The following is a 13,917-nucleotide window of genomic DNA, read 5'->3' on the forward strand; positions in this document are numbered from 1 at the left end:
AGTGCAAAGATATCAAAGGATTCAGGAAATTAGACTTATTTATTCTAGACAACAGAGCTTTAACAGACAGAGAACCAAAATAATGAAACAGAATAGGCTTTGGAAGGCTTTCTGTTGCAATGAATGTTTTGAAATTTATTTTTCCGTCTCAAATCACAAACTTTTTATAAAATGGTATTTCTGTTTTTCAGTCAACTCACAGGCTTTTCAGTCTTGTTCACAGGTGCACTTGACATTGATAACAGGAAAAGAATAGATGTGAGAAAGGAAATATATCAGTTTTATTTAGTAGTCTCCTAAAAAAAAAGGTTGACACATTTCTGTTTTTACTCTTCCATGACAAAGAAATAAGTCAGTCATCTTCTCTTCTGCTTTTTTAATCTTTCTATTTCAGTATACCTTCTACTGTTTTAATCGCCATGTTTTGTCCACTAAAGGGAAAGGAATCACCATCCCTGTCAAAAGAGGCACTAAGCAGCTGTCACCTTAGCTTATGGTTATAGCTCAGAAAGAAACTGACGTTACTGAAGTTCCAAGTGAGCTTTCTGTGTAGAGTGACATGAGTGACAGGGTATGAAGAAGAGCGAAAAAATCCTCCCTGGATTTAGTGAGGGTTGCTCCAGAAGATGCAGGTGCTCTTAGTACCTAATATTGAACTGAAATACATCTGCTCACTAAATGTTCTAGAAATGAGGCAGGCAGAAGAGCTTAACATTTCTCTCTCTATGTCAAAATCTCTAGGACCAATGTAACTGGCAATAAGACTGGACTTTCTCACTTAAAGAATCCTTACTGAGTCTTTCTTTCAGTCTACCTATATGTTCATTTGTCATAGTACAGATCTGGCTGTTGCTAAAATAAAAGCAAAACAATGTCTTTATTACACGGATATTTATATAGAAAGAAATGTATTTTTACAGTTTATGTAAACATAGCTGAGGGTTGATATTTTAAAATTATTCTACAGGAAAGTTTCTTTTGCAGTGTATCATGCAAGATCCACAGATTTGAATTGTGTTGTAGGCCTGAAATTGCAAGAAAGCAACTCACAAATGTATGGCAAATCTAATTCTAATGCTTATAAAAAAATACTTTCTCACTTTATTTATGACATTTTCAACTAAAACCACAAGTGATAGACAGATGCTGTGGTTGCGGTGGAGGAAGGACTTAAAAGTACCCTGAACGAGATAGAAACATAAATACAGTGCTAACTAAACCCAAATAAAAACAGTAATGGGAGAGCTGAAGAACTTTGAAATGCTATGTTGTGAGTCCAGCAGCTTAATCTGGCCATTTAAAAGGCAAAGTATCAAAAGTAAGTGTGACAGTGCAGGGATTTCTGCTGGCCCAGGCTTTCACAAGCAAGGAATTCAACAATAGAGCCCCAGAAAGATTTGGCAAAAGGAAAGGCAAAGAGGGAGTGATGATTATCTATACTCCACATCTTCCTATGATGTGAAACACGTTGTGAATTTGCAAGTCTTGTGTGCTCTGCATGCTCCCTCCTCCCCTGCAGAAGACGCTAGGGAACTATTCACTCCTTGTGATGGACATCTTCTTTTGCTCCTTGTGAAGGACATCTTCCTTACCAAAAACCATGCCAAGGGGACCCACCCTCTTTGGAGAGCTCTTGTAGGCATCTAAACACAAAGCCCAGAACTTTAAAGTCCAGGCACCCTGCTCAAGAGGTGCCTAAATGTGGGAGGCACTTGTGTTTTACTGACAGTTCTGCTCCATAAACATGTAAAATCTACCTTTAGGCAGGCCACAAATCCTGACACTGTTTTGCATATTTCTTATCAGCATGTGCTATCTGAAAAAGCAAATTCAGAAGTTGATTTCAGAAGATACCTTTGTGATTAGCCCTAACACAAAACTCAGTGTAAGAGATATTGAACAGCTTTATGCCTAGTGCGATAGATTTAATGGAGGTTTTCACCCATACTCCCACCTCCCAAGTACAGAGTAGCTGTAGGAATAGCAATCTAGAGGTGAGATCTCTCAGTCCCTGAGAGCAAATGTCTTTCACTTGCAAAGGCCTATTATTAAGGCTCTGTAGTTACTTTGGTATACATAAAACCTTTGTTCTGGGAAATGCAGGGTTACTAGGCACAAATGGGTGTCACTTGAAACAGATTTCTGAGGCAATAATGGGTTCATGAATAGATGTTTACTATGGTATGTCACAGATAGAAGAGCTGAAATAGATAGCATTACCTTTTTTCAAGAGCTTAGTGTCAGTTAAGTGCCTTTCCAAGTTCCCCTGAAAACTGAAGAGTTAGTTTCATTCTTGATATCGTTCCACCAACAAGGACAGAATTTCATCTGGAATGGATTTGGCTCAAAGGGTTTTTTGCAGTTGTGATCATGTGATGTGCTTATTACTCAGAACATGTTTGTTCTGTGCCATGTGCATGATATATTCAGAACACGTCTCTGACATCTTTGCTATTCCTACTTTCTTGTGCCTTTTTCTGTGTTTCCAATAGTTCAGCTAGAAACCCCCTGAAAGACTGGCAACATTAGTAAACATTACCTGCTTGATGCTGACTCTATTTCTGAATATTTTCAGCTGACATTTGAAGTACTATATCTTACTGATGAAATCAAGAAATAACAGAAATAAGTCTACACCAAGCTTCTTACTGCTATAGCTGCTTTTTTTTGGCCTTTTTTTTTTTCTTTTTGGATCTGCACTCAGTTTATTTTTAGGGTTGAATATTTCTTTCCTGCACTGCAGCCATCAATAGAGACTTCATCTTTGCCAGGTCTCAAGAATCATCAACAGTTATTTTGTGAAAGTCATTTGATAAGAGCTTCTGTCAGAAACCTAAGCTTTTGTCAGAATGGTAGTAGCCAGCCAGAGATATAAGGACTGAAGGCTGATCACCTCTCTGAGGGGCAGATCTGCTACGCTGCTCCCTGGCTATGACTACAGTTAAATTAAAGGTCTTATTTAACTGGATGTGAGGTTAAATGACACCGAATGACTTGTGTCTATGTTTTTAGAAACTAGCCTCTCTTGTGGCAAGTGTTTCTTGGAGAGATAAAACAGTGGAGATGATCAGAGTCCATGAGTAATACTGTGTGCTTGTACTCACTCTCTGGTCCTCTTTATTAATCAGCATAGATGTGCCCACAGTTACCAGCTGGCTTGGCCTAGAATCCTTTTCAAGTCCACAGTTCCACTCTTCATAGAATTTACTAATCATCAATTATCTGCCTTTCACATCATTCATTGCCACTTCTTCACTTTTTTTGACCCTCTACTTTTGTTAAATTGCATTCCTGCATGCATGTAGTGCTTTGAGGCATGAGTTCCTGTTTGCATCTGCTAAATGCTGCTACACTGTGTAAAATAAATAAGCTAAACCATAAGAGGCTGTGTCTGCCAAGAAAGGTCTATATAGGCCAGACAGTGAAAGCACGGTTTTGTTTTGCAGACGGCAAAACTGAAACTCATTTTGCAGAATTATAGGTGACTCGAATAAGCAGTTTCAAACTGTAAAAAACAAAACAAAACAAAACAAAAAACAGCATTTACTTGGAATGGATCTCTGTTTAGTTGGACAAAAAGAAATCAGAAAATATTCTATATTACAAGAGAGCAAGGTCTTGGCATCTCGAGTATATAGGATGGGTTTAGCTCTTGGGAAACTTACGGCATAGTGTTCTCATGCAGACATTCATTTCATTTCAATTTGTGATGTGATCTTCTGTGTGCTACAATAACAAAACAATAAGGTATGATAACGTGTAGTCTGCAAAAAATATATCAGAAAGCCTCTCAGTAGGGAAAAAGTAGCTGTTCAAAGCTAGAAAGAAATGAGACAGGTAAAACACTACAATGATTTGGAGGGAGGAGGCATTTGTCAGGAGAACATTTTAATTGATTCAATTCATTCAGAAATAATGTCAAACTACACAGGCCTTTTTCTTATTAAATTAATATAGAATGATAGAACTATAGAGTGGTTTCGGTTGGAAGGGACCTTAAAGACCATCCAGTTCCAACCCTCTGCCGTGGGCAGGTGGACACCTCCCACTAGATCAGGTTGCACAAGAAGCATGTTTGTAATTTAACACATTGCTTTTCTTTCTCTTGACTTTTGCCCTCTAGGTTTGGAAGCCAAGAGTTCATGATATGATCCAGCTGGCTTATAGATCAACAACCACCTTGTGAATAATGGTTGAAAACGGATCCCACCTGGACAATGAAACACTTGCAATGCTCCAGAATAGAGCTATCTCCGTCACCCTCCCAGTGGTGTATACACTGGTGGCTATCATCAGTATCCCTGGCAACTTGTTCTCCCTTTGGGTGCTCTGCTTGCATATCAAACCCAAAACGCCTTCTGTTATCTTCATGATCAACCTGAGCATCACAGATCTCATGCTGGCCTTCTGCTTTCCCTTCCAAATATCTTATCACATCCAGAGCAATCATTGGATCTTTGGCAAGATTCTTTGCAGCCTTGTGACTGTGATGTTCTACTCCAACATGTATTCTTCCATACTGACCATGACCTGTATCAGCATTGAGCGGTACATGGGTGTGGTATATCCCATGAAGTTGGTCAAGTGGAGAAGAAAAAGATATGCCTTCGGTGCCTGTATGGTAATGTGGCTTTTCTTGCTACTAGCTTTTTATCCACTGGAAAGCACAGATCTGACCTATGAAGTGAAAGAACTGGGGATTATAACCTGTTTTGATGTTCTCAAGTGGGATATGCTGCCCAACTTTGCAGCCTGGGTGGCCTTTCTCCTCACGCTATTTGTTGTGCTCTTCCTGATCCCTTTCATTGTAACAGTTGGATGCTACATCGGCATCATTCGGAAGCTTATTCAGACATCAAACAGATACGGTAACAGGCAGAAGACTAGATCCATATACCTGGCGATTATAGTCCTTTCGGTGTTTGTCACTTGCTTCGCCCCCAATAACTTTATCCTATTTGCGCATATGATCGTCCGCCTGTTTTACAAGAGGAGTTTGTACCCTGCCTACAAGCTCACCTTGTGCCTCAGTTGCCTCAACAACTGCATAGATCCCTTCATTTACTACTTTGCCTCTAAAGAATTTTACCAGAAATTGATGCAAGTGTTTCGCCCTAAAGTACTGCTCAGTGACAGCTTGGAAACCAGAAGGGAAAGCTTATTTTCTGGCAGGACCATGTCAGCCAGGTCGATGTCAAGTGGACCTATGGATGGGTTAGAGGGAGTAACAGTCTATTTGCAAAGGCAGGAAAGTGTTTTCTAGCCTTAGACTTCCCCAGCAGAAAGGCACCTGTGAGTTCCATGAGTAGAGACAGAAAATATTTCTTTTTGAATGTCTACCCTCAAAGTAACATGCTCTAGTGACAGAAGTCAAACCATATGCATATTGTGCATGCTACTTGAGTAAGTGACTATTTTCTGATAAGAAGTGGAAGCACAAAAGGAACTGAGTTTATTCAAAAAGCCCCTGAAGCAAACCCAGTGTAGATAATTAAGGGATGGCCTGGAATTAGTCCAAGGGATAAGTTTAGAACAAGAATTACTTTCAAGTTGTATCATCTCAGTGTTACCCAATGCTTGAGATCCTCAGTGAATGTGAAATATTACTGTATATGAGTTATAGCATACATTGAAATGGGATTTTGGGAAGGGGAGTTATTTTTCTAAGCAATGTGCTGTGTTTTTTTTTTTGGGGGGGGGTGTTTTTTGTTTTTTTTTAATGTATTGCTTTACTGTTCGGTTGCATTTCTATAAATGAGTAAACATAGCTTGTCATTTTACCATCAATGCATAATGCATAGCCACTGTGAATTCACCGCAACACTCACCCGTTTATCTGAATCAAACCACACTAACCTTTGAAAAGGTTAGACTGAGTGATATTATTTATTTCAGTTTTATACAGAAAAATATCTCATGCTATGAAAGAAAATCTAGCATTTCTTTCTAGTTCTAAGCTAGTTTTACCTAGAACTAACAGTGTTTGAGACAACTTCAGCTGCTGCATGGCTTATATTTTCATTTCCTGGAGGTATTAATTTCTCAGGATAGTGGGCAGAAATTGGTTTAAGAAAACAGGTTTCCCACATTGACCTACTACAGTAATAATGCTTCTGGTGTTAGATTGGTATCAACAAGTTGTTTTAACCAAATGACTATAGACTGTATGTGGAAGCACCACCCCCTCAGCAGACAATTTAGCTTTACGTAGTGTGAGGATATGCATATCTTCCTTATGGTACTGGTGTGGATTATTAATCAGACCTTCTGCAGGATATATGAGAATTTGACCACAGTGATTCTGTGCAAGCAGAAGCTGTGTGAAAACCCACCCTTATGGCCAGATATCAGAAACGTACTTCTTTCAAACAGGCAAACAGAAAGCAGAAAAAAATGAAAGCAAGGTTTGATAGTGGGAGATGTACCAAGTATCCTGGAAAGAGGCTGTAACTATAATCAGGTTGATAGTGCAGTCATGTGCTTGGGATTTCTCTCGGAAATATCCTTCTCTGGCTTGTTTGTATATATTGTGTGATGTGATGTTTTTCTTCTCACATCTCAGCAACTGCCCCGGTGCTTGGAAAGACAACTGCGACAGAATACATCCTGGGGACAGAGAAAGACAAAGTTTTTCCCGTTGTATTTTCAGCTTTTTATCTATGTTTGGATCTCAGGAGAGTTAAAAAAAAAAACAAAACAAAATCCACCTGACAGAGCCAGACAAGCTTCCCTTCACAAGCAAGATGAAGCTATTTGTTTCCTTTTGCTACATTGCAAGCTGGATGGTGCTACATTAGTGAGCTGGAGGCTTTCTTTGACATTGTGGATGGTTGGTTCAGACACCACATTTCGTCTCCCTTGAGCAGTGGCTGCCAGCTGTACTGATTTCTGAGCTCCTGCAGCTAAGTAGCTAAGTAAAAGACATCACCCATGGCTCCTATTATCTATTTGGCTCCTTTTTTTTTTTTTTTCCTTGTATGACATCATTTAAAGCCATTTTTCTACCACTAAGTATCATGAATTTCATTTCTGTAGAGGCTGGATACCCACAAATTCAATTGTGAGATATTTGTACATCCTACCCTCTGCTAAAGTATCATCAGTTATTCGCGCAGGATAAAAGTGAGTGGACCTAGTGCTACCTTTCAAAAGCCATGTGAGATGTTCTGTGCATTTCATAGCATTAGATTTAAGTGATCTGCAGATTTTCTGCCCATCAGGTCAGCTTTAGCCACAAGCAGTCCATCAAAACTTTCCCATGAAGCCTCATGGAAGCTAGGCTGCATTAGGCTGCATTAGGCTGTGTGCCAGGTGCAGTGAGATGGGCTTAGAACTACAAATCACCTCACAGATTCTGAAAGAGAGGAGCCTGTACAAGTCAGGGGCTCTGAGCTCCCATGTCAGCTCTGGAACATCCTCCAAAATATCTGCTTGCACCAGGATATAAGCTTCTGGCAGGAAATGTGAGCTGTTAGCTTGGGTAGGAAGAACACGAGTGTTGAGGTGAAGGTATGAGATACGAGATTCCCGCTTCCTTGATAGACAAGATCCAGGATAGAGGAGGAGGTAAAAGGAAGAAGGATAACTTTATGTGTTTAAAGCAAAAAACAACCAACCAACCAACCATAACAAACAAACAAACAAAACAATACTGCTTGCTTGCTTGGGACTTCAGTGTCCAAATCCAGCTCATTCAGTGCCATTTTCTTTGAACATGCCCTACACAGTTGCCTGTTCTACCCCTCCAAAGAAAGAAATAATATTAATAAAAAGACATACAAAATATACCACAGTACATTACATAAAGCATTACATACATTTCAGTTGTTTGGATACGTGCCTCTGTTTACCTACACTGTCTGAAAAAAATCACAGGCTGGCATTTTCCTGAGTTGTCCCATATCCATCAGGTGGAAATTCAGTTAGTTTATTTATGTTTTGCAAACCTGTGTATTAATTTAGCAGTGCATTGCTTTGCCTGGCTGTTCAAATCCCCCTTCCATCCCCTTTCACAGAACTCCAGCTTTCTCACTACCAAAACTGTTTTTCGCATTTTATGGTGTCAGAAACTGTTTTGGAGGTTATACTAAAATCCCCTTCTCTCACCTTTTTTTTTTTTTCCTTCTGCAAGTATTCTTCTTTGTTACTTCCCCTAGCTTTAATGCAGATTTTCACTCTGTTCTATTTTGAACCTAATCTTCAAGCACTCAGTGCATCCTGAAATGTGCTGAAACATGCCTCAACTGTAACTGACATCAAACAGAGCTGAAAAAGCAAAGACTTTGCACTTTGGACATCAGCAACTATATTTTGAAAAATACTGAATTGCTCCTTTTGCAACAGAGAAAAGATGCTCACAACCAACTGACAATTTTCTCTCCAGCCTCACACAGCTCTCCATAGCACGTAATTCCTTTTTCAATGGTGCCTAAAAAGGAATAGAAGGGATGTCCCATTCTTTGCACCATTGTATAAGCTAGTCTCAAATTAGCTCAGATGAGGCAAAATTCCAATTCGTGTTACCGGGATTGTTTCTTGAGAAAGAAATACAATCTTTGATTGCTTCTTCCACATATCTTTTGAGTCTGATGGTGTATACTGTGAAGTTTTAGAGGGGTGTTTTAAGAGAGGAGAATAAATTCTTTTTAAAAGTAGCCCAATTAACTGTTCTTCAACACTTGAAACATGTCCTCATGGGACGCCATGAGGTCGCAAGACTGCTACCTTGTTCAGTGGATGTGAGCTTAAATGCATTTATATATATATAAACATATATACAAACATACACATAAATGGAGGTTGCCATTTGAGAGGTTATCAAAAAGTTCTTGTCTATACTGCCTTCAGTTTGGGAAATGTGGGTTCTGTATGACATGCTTACTTGATTGCCTCTGTGGTAGTAATTTTACTGAGAAGAAGACACGAATGTACAGGCTTCTGTTCTGTTTTTGTTGTTGATGGTGGTGGCGGTGGTTGTTCTATATATATATATATGTATATTTTATTTGTGTAACAATTTAACCTATGAATGTCCTTTGACTTTTGTACATAAAGAAAGAAACCATGAAAAGGAAAGGATTTAAGATTTGTTTGCACCTGTCATGTGTGAGCTACTTCTCAACTTAGAACAGGGCAGGGAGATCAAGTTATAAAATAAAATGAATCAATTTCCCATTGCTATTTCGTCTCTCTCTATATATATTTTAATTTCAGTGCTTTTCTCTAGGGGGCCAGCAGGCCAAGTCCCATTGCACCACCCAACTGGCAGCAGGCAGCAGGGGGCACTGGGGCAGCCCCAACCCCAAGCCCCAGCCCCAAGCACTTCCCTGGGGACAGGGACAGGCTGGGACATGGGCCTGCTGGGTGGACCCCGCTGGCCAAGGGCCATGGCCAGGCCTGGCTGCGGGGAGCTGGGGCCCAGCCCTGCTCTGGCCTCGCTAGGGCAGGGGCTGGTGGTCCCAGGCTGATGTGGGGTCCTGGTCCCAGGGCAGAGTGGGTCAGGCCTCTAGAGATGTTCAGGGCTGTGAGGACGCTCAGGACATGACACCCTGATAGAAACCTTCCCTAGACCGACTGTGCTTCATTTGGCGTTCAGGATCTGTGTGGGTGTGTCTATGATGACCAATGAAAGAGGGCCGGAGGTTGTCTTGAATTCACTTGGTAATTTTTTGTCTGTTTTCTCAGTTCAAAGTATTTGAAATAAGATGAGGTCTACATCACTGCCCACCAGAGTAGGGCTTCTATAAGGTGATGTTTAAGGTATATGCTACATGCCTAAAGGTATGTATGATAGCATGAACATTTGAGGGAGAAACTCAGTGTTGGTAAGCATGAAGTGATGAACATGGGCAAATCCAGTCACAGCTTTGCATACAAAATGATGTGCTTGGTAGTGACCACTATACATCATAGTACATAATTTGAAGCATTAGCTCAGTGACAGTGGAAAGAAAGCAAGTAAAACATTGCAAGTTGTTAGGAGTTGGGAAAAAAATAAACAAAACACTATCATGCTTGCTGGGTAGCAGCAAGAAGAGGTTAAAAATTTTTAGATGTCATTAATATTGTAGATTTTTAAGGGCCCAGAATGAAAATTCTAATATATGATGACTCTCACAAGAATGATCAGGATATAAGCTTTGGTTACTGTACTCTAGTAATTAAATCCATCCTGAAAAAAAAAAATGAGGAACTCATTATTGGAATAAATTGTGTACCGCTTTTCCTCAATTATGCTGCAGTTCATAGGATTAAAAGGAGTCAGTGAGAACAAAATTTCAGTCATGCTATTCATCTTGATATATTCTTCTGGACTACAATCATTCTGGGTTAAATATTTGCATATGTGTTCTCTTGTCAAACCTAGAAAGTATAATTATGCAGAACATAATAAAGTAGAGGATAGTGCTCTGCTGAAATATTTTTTTAAAAGCTTTCTTTCTTCATTTGAGAAAAAACCTGTCTGAAGTCTGGACTCCTATTTAACTCTCAGTCTTTCATGATTTGCTTGCAAGTCTTATTACTTTTAATTTTTAATCTTTAAGTCTAAACAACTGGAGATATGTTATCAAATGAAGAGACTCTCAGGCCTCTTAAAGAAGTTCAGAGCTGTCAGCCAGAATACCATTCATGATTTCAGCATAAATACCTCAGCCACCTGCTTGACTATCTTGACTCACGATGATGTCCTGCAGACAGTCTTTTTCTTTTTCAGGAAGCTTTTTTTCTTCTGCAGAAATTTTCAGGACTGTAACTATCATGGTTCTGTTTCCCCAGTTCTTGCATCAATGTCTACATGACCTGGCTCTGGCATACCAGCATTATGTGGATACAGAAAGTAAAGTGTGCATGTTGTCCTGCTGGGAGTTACTAGGGCTAAGCTTTTCCCGGTATCTTCATATCCTTAACTGCTGCTGCTGGAACACAGGTGAGCTACCAGAAAAAATAGGGAAGTGTTTTATGGAGTACTTCCAATTGAAGGAAACTCCAAGGTCTGACTTCACTGCTGTATGTCTTAAAGACTTTGTCAAAGAAGTAAGAGCAACAGACTTCAGGGAGGTATTAACAGATTCAAGCTGGAGATAGGATGGGGCTGAAGAAGTAACCTCTGTGGAAGCTGGGGGAAGAAATACAGTAAGTGAGAGTTTGGAAAAAGATGCAGAAAGTTGGTGTCTGCAGGAAACCATCCACAGTTAGAGAATGTCTGTAAATAGTTTTCTTCATAAACAGCCAATTTCATTTTAGAAACATGGAGCCCTTTCAGTGTGAAAGCTTGAATCGTCAGCAGCGCTCCAGATTCTTGCTACAAGGAAAGGAATGTGATTAACAGATAAATAAACCACTGCCTAGGCACAGAGTAAACGTCTCATGGAAAAACGCAGGTCTCTGGAAATGTGGGCTTGCCAGGCACAAAAAGTGAAACTCATCTGATCGAAACTAGATATTAAGTGTTACTGTAGGTGTCTTAGTGCTTGGCAGCATTCAGGTCGACTGCCTGCTCTGATTCCTAAGTCTCTGTGATAGCTGCAGTGGCTGTTGACTGCATTCAGACATCCAGATGTTAGTAGACTTCCATATTACCATTGAACCCCACCACAAAAGCAACGTTGGTATTCCAGGCCTGTTACCTTCTGCTTCTTGACAGTTTTCTTCTAATTCTGCCAATTTCATGCTTCTAATGGGAGCTTGTTCATCTGATAGAAAGCCATGTGCTGGGAAATAATACTCCTGGGGACCTCAGCAAATGCTTAAATAGAATGCAGGTCTCCCTCACCTTGTCAAACCTGGATGGCTTCACAAAATAAATGCAAATATATCAGTTAAGTTACTGGAAACCTCTTCCCACGGTTTACCTCTACAGAGACTCTATACAACCTTCTCAATTCGAAACTCTCTAGGGAGGTGCACTGGCCTTTTCTTCTTCAAAAAGTTTCCGCAGTGCAACACCGATTTTCTCAGCTCCTACTTATTGCCCACGGGTTGACATTTTTCCTTTCCCTATTTCACGCTGCTTTCCATAGTATATGCAGAATGCATCAGTTTCTTACCACTTAGTATTAGTGTTCTTTAATGAATAATGCAAATCACTGTACACTTTTACCTAAAATGTCAATATACCTGGACTTTTGTAACAAGGCAACTGTTTCTATATACTGCTGCTAAAATCAAGCCTTTAAAGGAGTAAAAAATAAGATACAGTGCAGCAGACAACCTTTCTTTAATCGATAAATCTGAATAGATAAAGAAGATAAAAGACAAAAATAAACCCTTCAACCTAACAATATTTAATCTAGATTTTGTTATAATACACTTTAATTTTTCATATTCAATAAAGGTATTTGACTCCCAGAGTGGAATTACTCCTGTTCTTACAGTCATGCAAATCTGTTGAAGGGGACTGAAGCCCTGTTACAAACATATCTTAGCACCTATTAATATCTTTATGATGCCCCTTTACAGTTCCAATCTCGTTTATGCATTAACTTTCCAGATATCACTAGACCTATTGACATTAACTTTGTGTCAGATTACCCCTATATGCACACACACACACACACAAGCATACACAGTTAATATTAAGCAGTCCTTGTACTTCAGACTAGGACTTCGAGTGTTTGTGGTGCTTGGTTTCTGTCCTTACCAGTTACAGGTCTCTACAGCTATTTGAAAATTACAGTATGCTAGCAAAACCTTAGGAAAAAACGTGGGACGTACTGCCCTCTTGTGGAGATTTGTATAGTGAACATATTAAGAGCTCCACAAAACGTGCTTGACCTTGGAGTCTCAGTTGGGAAATCATTTTCTGGAAGAGGTGGTATTCCAGCTGAGCTAATAAACCTCTTTTCTGCATCTTAGCTTCATTTAACTACCTTTGCACCGTTGTCGTTCCAGTAGCCATTATACTGTACAAGGAGAAGAGAAACATCTGTTTTTCATATTTAGACAAATATATGTGTACATGTGTTTAATACAGACACACAAACATATGTAGTGTGCACATGCTGTGCATATAATATATGCATTATGTACACACATTTTCTGAAAATATTTTATTGTCTTTTTTTTTTTTTTAGAATAAACTATCTAGAAAAAGTGTTCTTTATAGTCTGATATGCTATTTATTTTTCTCTAGAGCTTATACAAACATTAACAGGAATGAGATTGGAGAAATGCTGATATTAGATGTGGAACTACCCGAGCCATTAGATGTGGAACTACCACCAACAAGCCATGCAACTTTAAAAGAGACTCAGGGATTTGAAATAAACCTCTGCCCCACAAGCACACAAAAAACTGGGGATGCTGTCAGCAAACACTGTACCCCCTGTCCCAGTGATTACAGGGTTATTAGGCACTACCATGTCTTCTCCTCTGAGGTTGGTTGGTGGCCTTGGGATAACAGGAAAGAGAAAGCAAGCTGCAGATCAGAGAAGTTTCTCAGTGACAGATGCTGGGCTGTGGCAACAGCTGTGAAAGACAGCACTGGAAGCATGCACAACTGTGTTGCTGCTTCTGTATCATGTAAACTGGGACGTGTTTGCAGCACACTGTTTCTTCCCTGAAGGAGCACAAGCTGGAAGGAAGCATTCCTTTCTTATTTCAGCCTGGTGTTGCTGCCACGGAGCTGGCTGGCAGCTAATCCTTGTGGACAGCAAAGGGACAAAGCCTGTCATTCTGTGCTCCTCTCACTGGGATGCTGTTGTGTTCCCAGTGGGATTTCTTCAAGGCTCTAGGTTTTTCCCCAGTACAATACCTTCTCTGTGGCGGAGGCCAAATGCAACCAGTTAGTCTTAATCACTGACATCCCTTTTCTAGTTCTTGTAAAGAGTTTCCTTGCACTATTTAAGTATGCTGGTCAAATATGCTTTGCCAAGGCTTGGGTGACAATTTCTGTGTTAAAAAAGTGCCTTGTGAGTG

At 39.9% G+C, this 13,917-nt stretch overlaps 1 protein-coding gene across 4 annotated transcripts in view; it reads left to right on the top strand.

The window, feature by feature from the left end:
• The window catches only part of P2RY8 (P2Y receptor family member 8), a 35,212-nt gene extending 26,038 nt beyond the window's left edge, over window positions 1-9,174 (top strand). For all 4 annotated transcript variants that reach the window (XM_080584921.1, XM_080584920.1, XM_080584918.1 and 1 more), the window contains one exon: window positions 4,124-9,174. In XM_080584921.1, coding sequence (XP_080441047.1) covers window positions 4,190-5,263 — 1,074 coding nt within the window. In that variant the 5' untranslated portion in view covers window positions 4,124-4,189 and the 3' untranslated portion in view covers window positions 5,264-9,174. The remainder of the gene's footprint in view (window positions 1-4,123) is intronic.
• The last annotated feature ends 4,743 nt before the right edge of the window (window positions 9,175-13,917 follow it).

Source organism: Anser brachyrhynchus (assembly GCF_964034855.1).
Source record: "Anser brachyrhynchus genome assembly, chromosome: 1".
Lineage (NCBI taxonomy): Eukaryota > Metazoa > Chordata > Aves > Anseriformes > Anatidae > Anser > Anser brachyrhynchus.